Source organism: Centroberyx gerrardi, chromosome 14 (genome assembly GCF_048128805.1).
Source record: "Centroberyx gerrardi isolate f3 chromosome 14, fCenGer3.hap1.cur.20231027, whole genome shotgun sequence".
NCBI classification, from domain to species: domain Eukaryota; kingdom Metazoa; phylum Chordata; class Actinopteri; order Beryciformes; family Berycidae; genus Centroberyx; species Centroberyx gerrardi.
This window is the reverse complement of record NC_136010.1, coordinates 23993954-24004036: the sequence shown is the minus strand read 5'-3', so window position 1 is coordinate 24004036 and position 10083 is coordinate 23993954. Positions and strand designations below refer to the sequence as shown.

General features: G+C 40.8%; 1 protein-coding gene across 1 annotated transcript; it reads left to right on the top strand.

Moving 5' to 3' along the window:
• The first annotated feature begins 910 nt into the window (after positions 1-910).
• Positions 911-5351, top strand: LOC139933499 (serine/threonine-protein kinase SBK1). The gene is made up of 4 exons (XM_071927607.2): positions 911-977; positions 2288-2452; positions 3698-3900; positions 4132-5351. Exons 2-4 carry the CDS (start codon positions 2290-2292, stop codon positions 4825-4827), a joined length of 1062 nt encoding a protein of 353 aa, XP_071783708.2. The 5' UTR covers positions 911-977; positions 2288-2289; the 3' UTR covers positions 4828-5351.
• Positions 5352-10083: the final 4732 nt, after the last annotated feature.

Here is a 10083-nt window from a genome sequence, read left to right as displayed (position 1 = left end):
CATCATAAAATGTGCCTCTTCAGACATGATTTAGATTGAAAATAAAAAAGGATATGAGAAAGAAAAGCTCAACCTTCCTCTAAATACCAGCCACTAATATTTTCCCTCTTATATAGTTTTATACCTAAATGTTTTATCATTTAATGTGGGTTATTATTGCTGCAGCATAAAAGTCATTAATAATAAAGGTTGACATACACCTGCGTGACTTGTAAAGATTTACTGCCCGTGTTAAAAGGGCAAAACAGCCATGCATGACTGCTATGTTAAATGCAATCACATGCAGTATTTGCAGATGCATAGCAAGGAGCGTTGACATCATTGAGAGGAGGTTTTGGGCCCATGGTATGAGCACACAGACACTCGGGTCCCGGTGGGAGCAGTATATCTGTGTCTTCTGTGTGTGTGTGAATGTGTGTGTGTATGTGTGCACATGTGCACATTCAGATGTGACAGATCCTTTAATCTTCCAAGCACAGCTAAGGTGCCTTATAAAGAAGTATGTGCATGAATGAGTGTGGCCGTGTGTGTGTGTGTCGGCGAAACTTTGTGTAAGTGCTTTTGCACATATAGGAGCTCATGCGTGCGTGTGTGTAACTAATTATACGTAGTGTGTGTGTGTGTGTGTGTGTGTGTGTGTGAGTGCCCTTTGCAGAGGCAGTCTGTAATCAGCTGTCAAAGTGGGCTCAGACTAAGTCCCTATCCTAGCAGGTCAGAGCTGAGCTGAGCGCTGGGCAGGGAAAGGCTATTCCAGCTCTCTTTCTCTTGTCCCGAGTTCCACTCTACGCACCGATCCATGCAGGGAGGTGGAGGAAGGACAGACGGTCAACCTACAGTACTACAGCATATTGGCGATTAACTGCACTCATGTCAGCTGTACGCATAGTTGTGTGTGAGCGAGTGTGAGTCATTACGTGTGTGTTTGGTTTTCCTGTTTTCAGACTCTAGCAGCTGCATTGGGAACAGATTGTGAAAAGGTAAGACCGGAAAGTGATAAAATCTCAGTCAGTAATATCAAATAAAATCAAAAGTTGCTGCTACTGCTGCTGGTACTACTACTATTAATACTAATACTAATGCTAATTCTAATAGCTGGATAGCAAAATATGGTCATTAATTAAATGTGGTCATTAAATGTCCTGCTTGATCAATTTTGCCATGTACAAATTCCCACTATGATGCACAGTACATTGTTCTAAAAATACTTTTAGATCAAGTTCATTCATGTCAGTAAATGTAACTCTTTTGTGAGTCTACAACATTACCTTATATGAACTTGCAAGTATCAATATTGCTACAAAGAAGTTGTGTCATGATTCAGAAACATAGACCAAAAATAAAAAATTGTAAACACTGAAATATGAGTGGTCAAAATCTTATATGCAATAGTGAGACATAGTCAATATTAAGGGAAGTGAGCTTAACATTTTTCAATTTTTCTTTTCATAGAAATCTTTGATTCCTTTGAAATAGTAAACATGTCAAAAAACAATGTTACAAGTTTAAATTAAATTGTAATGTCAATACCAACAAAAGCATGAATACATTAATACTGCAGTTGTTGAAGAGAGAATTTTGTACGTAGGAATACAATCATTGCTCCAGTAGTTGAAAGGTTCTTGTCACCAAATCTTTTAAAATCATAACTTTTCATTTTATACAATGTTATAACCAAACACAGTATGCTGCGTTCAGTCCCTACATGTAAAACATAAAAAACGAGAAAGGGTGTGGGACAGTTTTTGTATTAAATAAGACTTCATCTGAAAAATATTTTACTCAAAACACTTTGTAAAATTTAGCCGACTGACAAAATCCCCAAATTCTAAACCTATAAATGCAAGAATTTAATAATGTATTATGTTGATTGATTGATATGCATCTTTGTCTTTTACCGCATTAGGGATAACTATACAGTCATAGTCTATGGGAGTTGAAAGCATCTGTTAACTTTGTCTCAGAAGTATTTATTGTCCAATTAATTTTCCATTTTATAGAAATGGAAGACAATTGAGCTATGAATGTTATATGTAATATTATATATCTTATATGTAATGTAATATTTTCTGGTAATCTACAGTATAGTTCGATCTTTTGTTCCATTAGTTATGCTAGATGCTTGATCTATGGACACTTTAATTTTTTGGTTTATGAATTAAAGTGCATTTTTTTTGTATTACACCCCATTGATTCGAATTGAACAAAATATTTCTATTTTGTCCTATTAGAGATGATCAAGCAATGTGTTTGTGATGTGAATAGAATAGAATTTTTTTTGTCCTGTTAGAGATGATTGAGTTAGGCCTTGCCGACGGCAGCCTGATCGATGAGCTGATGGAGCTGACGGCTCAGAGCCTCAGTCACCTGGAGATCCAGGAGCACTTCAACATCATCAAGGAGATCGGCCGGGGGAAATATGGCAAGGTGCTGCTGGTCACACACCGCTGCAGGGGTATGACTGCACTTTGACTTGTTCTTCCATTGCTTACAGTAGAGAATACTTTTCAAGTTATAATCTGCAGCATTTTCATATAAATAAATATCCGTTTTGCTACTCTCTATCGCCAGTTGATACGACACAATAGTGAGTCAACTCATGTCCAGTTCATGTTTGGGATAAATACAACAATAACTGGGTAGTTAAGGGATGAAGTTTTTGTATTTGAGTTTTTTTTTTTTTTTGGACAAATTACGTCTCCTGTAATTAATGATTCAATATGTAGCAATTACAGATATATTTAGTGCAGGAGCACTAGGAACACTCATAGGTCCACTGTTTATTTTTCCATTTGGTCATAAGTCAAATGGTCAAGCACACCAATCTCCAAAACAGTCCACAACTATATACAATCAACAATGAAGCACTGCTGCTTTAAAGAGACTGGAGGCACCTCTTGACCGCTAAATCTGTATAAGTACAGTAGAAAATTACACGCAACCAATAGCAAGAAGTGCAGAGGTCACACCCATAATGCCCTGAAAATATTCCTTTGACCATGTGAGAGAGAAGTGCTAGGAAAAGAAATACAAGAGCTAAGGAGAGAGAAAGAAGGGATTTTTTAGAGCACATAGTGATTAGAGGAGAGAGAGGATAGAGGATATGATTCATTGGGGAGAAAGTCACATGAGGTACTTCTTCAAAAGATGAGTTTTCAGTCTATGAAAGGAGGTGGGGAGTGACTCTGCTGTTCTGACTGGACTGAGAACCTCAAATGTCATTCAACCACCGGGGAGCCAGAGGGGAAAAGAGTCGAGACCAGGCGGAGCGATGACCAGGGGAGGGAGAACCAAGTGTCCGGTACTGACAGTGGAGTGAGTGTAGGAAGGGGGGGGGGGGGGGGGGGGGTGCTGCAGCACTTTGGATAAGTTGGAGACTGGCTAGGAGGGAGTTGAAGGGAGATGACAAAAGTTTAAAGAAAACAGAGATGGGCAAAGTTCCTGTTGAGGTTGGGTCTGTTAAGACGGACTTTGGTTGTGAGTCGGTTGTCTTCAATCACACCAAGAGTCTTGGCAGTCTGGTCAGCAGTTACACAATTGTATTATTTGCTGATATTAATTGTTATACAGCAACAGCGAAAATAGCAGTAGTGTCACTGAAGTGGTCACAACTATGTGTCATTATTTTTTTTTTTAGTGGGTGTGCATGCAAAAACTAGAGTGATAATAATAGCCAAAATGAAATACCACTGATACGCAGGAACTCCCATGGCCTTGAAAGTGATGCCCAAAGCCTCCACTAAGCTGCAGGGCTTCCTGAGGGAATACTGCATCTCCTTACACCTGTCCTGCCACCCCTGCATCGTGGGCCTCTTTGGCATTGCCTTCCAGTCTAATGAGCACTATGGCTTTGCCCAGGAGCTTGTCATTGGGAGGGACCTGTTTGCTGTCATCCAGCCCAAGGTGAGTCTGTGTGAGTATACTAATAATGACAAACCTTGCGTTATAGTCGTGATATAGTTTTTTTTTGTTGTTGGTATGTGGTGTAATGCATAATGAATCAAACTAGTTCAGGAGAGTAAACCTTGTGATAAGTGATCTATGACCTCAAGAGGGATGCACGCCGAGATATATTCAAGCACCTTAGCTTAACTAACTAAAAAGCCCTATCCCTCCCTTGTCCTTTTCTTCCAGGTGGGAATCCCAGAGTCGTCAGTGAAACGTTGTGTCCTCCAGATTGCCAGCGCTTTGGAATTCATCCACAGCCGCGGCCTGGTCCACCGCGACATCAAACCTGAGAACATCCTCCTGCTGGACAGCCACTGCTGCCGAGTCAAGCTGGCTGACTTCGGCCTGGCCCAGAAGAGAGGCACCCTGATAAGTTTCATCACGGGAACCCTGCCCTACATGGCCCCGGAACTTTGTGCCGTGGCTCTGCTGGAGGGCCAGAAAGAAGTGACCGCCCCTCCGCTCAGCGTGGAGCCTAGCCTGGACACCTGGGCCTTCGGGGTGGTCATCTTCTGCATCCTTACGGGCTACTTCCCCTGGGAGCGCTGCATGGACTCGGACGACTTCTACCAGGAGTTTGCCGACTGGTGCAAAATGGAGGAGCAGCCTAAGGCCGAGGAGGACGTGCCTCCGTTGTGGAGGAGGTTCACTCCAGAAGCCATGGAGATGTTTAGTAAGCTCCTGGCTCTGGATGCAGGGACGAGGTACACGGTGGGGGAGGTGAGGGCGTACGTGGAGAAGGACTGGCTAAAGAAGGCACATGGGAATGGACAGCAGCAGACACCGGAGAAAGGAAAAGTCAGCACCAGCAACACCTCCAGCCCAGCTGCTGCCAGGATGAATCCTGGGCATGAAGAGGTGGAGAAACAGCCAAATATTTAATAACAGAGCTACAGACTGCAGTGTTCTATAATCTATAGCGTCCTAATGCCTTAATAGCATGTAAACATATACAATATGTGTATTATAATAAGTGCCTGGTATCTGGTATCTGATTTACAGTGATGTAACCTATGGTGCTTACATCACGCAGAAGGGAGCCTGGACTCCACAGATGCTTGATTTCATAAATGTGCAGGTCTGACATGACTGAAGCACTGATGCTTCAATTGTTACTTATAGTGGTACTAAATTTCTATCATTGGAGCATTTGCAAAGTGTGTGGACCCTGCTTTTTCATCTTTGCTTTGGTCTTCATTTGTGTCAAACGCAAGGTGTGTTTTCTTGTTGGTTCTCCAGTGTAAACAGTGCTGCTCAACTATAAAATATGAGAGTACATGCCACTGAATGTCAGTTTCAGCCCCTCTGAGGCTGTTCTGGGTACATCAAAAATATGTGCTATATTGTGTGCGAGCCTAGGAATGCAACACAGTTCTTGAAGCTAATATATTACAATAGCTATTGGTGGAAGGATGATGAGTGTTGCATTTTGCATTGTGAGATATTTGAAAGGGCTCCAATTCTTTTGAGGCTTTCCTTCTATTACCTTGAGATCTAATTAAAATTGTTGAGAATATAAGCTGCTGATTGTTTATTAATGTAAGTATCATATAGTACCTTTGATTAAATATTGAATATTATACTCAATGCCACTTCCAGGATATTATTGTGGTACATTATTTTTATTGGGGGATGAAAATGAAGCAGTTGCACTGTTCATTAATTAACTGTATTCCAACAAAATATATGCTTAATACCATCTTGGCATTGGAATGCATGGCATGTTGTCAGTGTGAAATATATGATGGTGAGTGCTATTCTATTCATTATGAGTTTAGAATTCCTCCAGTATTACCCCACCCACTGTCAAGCTGGTGTATTTTGTTTAATTTAAATCAAACTGATATTCATAACACACTGTAGCTTGTATTAATATCTATTAATGTGTATTAATGTCTGGTATGATACTTATAATACAAAAGAATTGCCACTTTTTTATTATATGCAAAAGCTAATGAAACAAACAAAAAAAGGAAGTAAAATCTCTTTAAAATGCATCTTATGATGACTGAAAGCAGTCATTTCATATAGTACTTTGGCAGAGAGTGGAATACATTGAGGTTTAGTGATTGACTCAGTGCCATCAGTATTTATAAAGCTTAGCAGCTAGAAGACGGCCAAATTTTTGCTTTACATGTTACACAGGTCCTTCCTTATTGACTTCACTGAGTTAACACAGCAAATCAACACAATCTATGGTGACAGTATTGGTCTCCTTTGCTTGCTCAATGCTTCAAAACTCAGTCGGTCAGTGCTCTGAAGCAAAATCTGGGCTCAACTCCAAAGCATCTGACATCTGATGGAGAAGCAGAATGTGAGATGTAAAGGAATTAAAGCCAAGGTTAAACCAATATGTCCTCTCTGGAACTGATGAAGATTGATCAACATTTAGTAAAAGTTGTCGCTGTTACTGTAAATGAGATCTTACCCGTTTCTGAACTCCAGGTTCCTGACTAAATGTTTGTTCTTTGTTTTTAACTTGCATATATTGTTTTTATAACTGACACTAACACAACGTGCTTGCTGTGTCTTTCTTCAGTAGTTCTTGTAAAAGAAATAAATGAATAAATACAGTAGATATTTAACATTGCCCTTCATTAAAAGTTCCATGATAATCTTTTTGATTTAAAAAAGACAACAAAACAGCAGAATCAACATACTTTCCCTTGTCACCAGCCAAACTCACTCCAGTCAGCATACCGATTTGTCATTGATAAAACATTTGCATTGAATTCACAAAGCTGAAAATCATTTAAATATAATACCATTTCTGCACGGCCCGTGTGCGGAGTGTGCACATGTGACGATTGACTCGTCTCTGTAAACACTTGTACTTAACATATGCCGCACAAAGTGGTGGTTGTATCTAATGTCGTTGTTTATAAAATTGTAAGTAGGGTCACAATGTTGGAGTGCGCCGATTGAAAGAAACAAATAAACATCATCCATCCCCTCTGTCTGGCTCATTTCATCCACTCTCTTGGGCAGATATCACATTACCCTCTTTGAGGCCACAGCCACAACCTAAGTTAGATCTCTCTCTGTCTCTGCCTCACTCTCTGTTGATCCATCCTCTCACCTACTTCATTGACCTCCTTCAACCTCTTTACATTGAATAATCTCTTGGCGTCTGTTGCAGCTGGTCCGCCACTGACTGACGTCCAGCTTTTGTTCGGGGAAGGGGCGGCACAAGTGCTTTCAGAATGCTACATGCGGGCCTGGGCAGGGCAGAGCCAAACTTGGCCCAGGGCCTGAACTTGCTTGCCCCCTCATGCTTTGCAGCATATTTAGGGTATTACACTAACCAGGGTCATCTTTCACCTGACCCCGGGGTCCAGCTGGGTCCAGGCCGGTCATACCCCAATATGTCCAGGGTAAACCCGACAGCAAGCCCCTTGTTTGCATTTGGCTCTCCAACTATCCATGCTGAAGTTTTCACTCACATAATACGGAAACAGTTTCAGTGGTTGAATGGATTAAAATTTTGATTAGCATGTCAGTTGTAGGTAACAAAGTATACACTAGGCATGACAACCTGTGCATCAATCTCGCTCCTGCATGCAGAGAGAAAGAACCGTGGGTCAAACCATGTAGCATGTGAATACTTAACAAGTGAACATTTCAAGTTTTCCACCGCATGATTCTTTTTCACTTTACTGTCTGTTTTTTGCATGTACTGTAACCGGATGATTGAGAGGCATTTTTTTTCTCTACTGTACTTTCTCGCTAAGCTGTAAATGACAGCTCTTCATGGTAAACAGTTAATTATGTCATTTCCAGGAAACTTCATCTGAATCATAAGTCTTATCATCACAAAATCCAGTGATAAAGATTATCTGCGTGCTATAGATTTAACTGCTGTGAAAGACCGCACCATCATGGACTTCCCCCTATATCTTATCTGCATGGTTGTCATGTTTCTAATACTTGAGTACTATAAACCACGTTCGTAAATCATCATGTACAGTGATATAAAGATACACTGGTCCTTGTGCATATGCATTTGGCATTAACTGAATTGCAAGATGGGAGTCTCTCCAATGCTGAGTTCACTTGCAGATTGTCATTAATGAGCATTTACATTTAGTTACAATATTGCCTCTTTTGTGTACAAGCTCTGTGCATTAGACTGCATGCACAATGTAAATTTGAATTGCTTTGCACAGGAACTTCTTTACTTATCTGCTTATCATTCATTTTATACACATTTATGGATTGTGTCCTGGAGTGCAGATGCAAGAATCTTTTTTTTTCAGATTTTTTAGTGTGAAATACTGTTTTCATCATGGAGCTTCATGTTTGGAGGTAATGGGAGATGTCCATCATATGATTTGTCACGGCCATGTGTGCAGCCCATGTTGAAACAAAAGGCTAACCATACATTACGATGCCATGTGTTTCCCATTGGGATTACATCACCCAGCCTGTAGTGCCCTCTCTCTCTCCCCTCTCTCTCTCTATCTCTCCCTCCCTCACACACACACAGACACACACACACACACACACACACAGCCTTAGACAAGATAGCAGGGCTTTCTGGATGGCACCATACACATGGGAGCACTATTAATAATACCGCTTGTCTGTTATGGAAAATCACCACAACTGGGGCCTTTCTCACAGCCGAGGGCTTGTCTGCCTGTTACCTCCATAAAAAGCCAGCATGAGGCGGCTAAATAAACTTTATCACTTCACAGACTTTCAGATCCACTAACTCACATGTGTGTTTGAAAAAATTTGGCCCATGAGAGCCACGGCAAATGGTGTTAGCAGTGGAGTGAGGTCAGAGCGTTTGGAATGAATGTTTGAAACATGAGGTTATGAACATTTGGCCAAAGGTGTCGGAGTATGGGCCCATTTCAAGACAAGCTGTTCCTCGTACTTCCAGAATATTGAGAGTTACATCCAAAAGATGTAACAGTGATGCTAAAACCATTGAGACTTTGGCCTGGAATGATGTGGAATGACTGTAGACTCAAAGTGAAATCCACATTAAGATACAGGCGTGTCAGAGGTTCCCTTTAGATCTGGCATTAACGTGTCTCCTATCCCGATTGTGTCCAGATTAGTGCTGTCAATCGATTAAAAAATGTAATCGAGTTAATCACAATAATAGGCTGTGATTAATCATGATTAATCACAAGTTTAAAATACTAGTATTTACTTGTATTTTTGGGGGGAGATAAAACAAATACAGTGGTGTTGGAATAAAGAAATGCATGACAAACTGGTTAGAGGAATCAGAGGTTTTTTTTTCTACTTTATTATAACATCTCAGCTTAGTTTTGATGATTTCTGAATTAGAATTAGAATATCTTAATTTGCCGAGTAAAAAAGTCTCAGGGAGTGCTTGCCCACAACATACAATTTATGAATTCTTGTGACAATAGTTCCCCTCGAAGGTGGCTTGTATGATGGGTCATCTGAGGCGATCTGGATAATGCCTTGAAGCCCCCGGTCTTCAACAATGTTGATGGGCCTGCAGTCCATGGCGATCCATTTAGCGATTGCACTGGTTAGCTTAGTTGTTGTCGCTTTGTTGACAGACTTGCCCTGGCTGCACTCTGCCAGTGGAGTTTGACGAACACGGCTTGATCCTGTCTCAGTGCTAGCATCTTTGCTAATGTCATCAAAGATGTGCTTTGCCCGAAGATGGTACTTCAGACTTGTTGTGCTTCGGTGGAAAGACAGTTCATCACTGCAATATGTGCACACAACTTTGGTTTTATCTAAACTTCCATCTGGAAGCTTTTTAAAACGAAATTTGCCGTTCAGCACACCGGGGGTCATCGTGTTATCTGCGTTTGGCACGCCTTTCATTAATTCAGCCAGGTAAACATCCGCGCTGGAATTACGGGAGGAAGTTGGGGGCAAACTTGGTAATATGATTAATTTGCGTTAAAAAAAATTAATGCGTTAAGGTTTCCAGATTAATCGCGAGCGTTAACACATTAACGTTGACAGCCCTAGTCCAGATATATTAAAATGCAACTCTGTTATACACATTGAATTCTGATTCGTAAAATGCAGACCTCCGCACACGTCACTTCCTCTCATAACATTGCATCCTTTAAAACTGACAGTAAATGCCTCATCTTGCTTGTACTCCATCCAAGAGTACGCTTACAATCTATTTTT

Bases quoted from the DNA above. Each gene is read 5' to 3' on its own strand.
- LOC139933499 (XM_071927607.2), top strand. From the start codon at position 2,290: ATGATTGAGTTAGGCCTTGCCGACGGCAGCCTGATCGATGAGCTGATG. The intron at 2,453-3,697 runs GTATGACTGCAC...ACTGATACGCAG, and splicing joins GGTCACACACCGCTGCAGGG to GAACTCCCATGGCCTTGAAA. The intron at 3,901-4,131 runs GTGAGTCTGTGT...CTTTTCTTCCAG, and splicing joins TTGCTGTCATCCAGCCCAAG to GTGGGAATCCCAGAGTCGTC.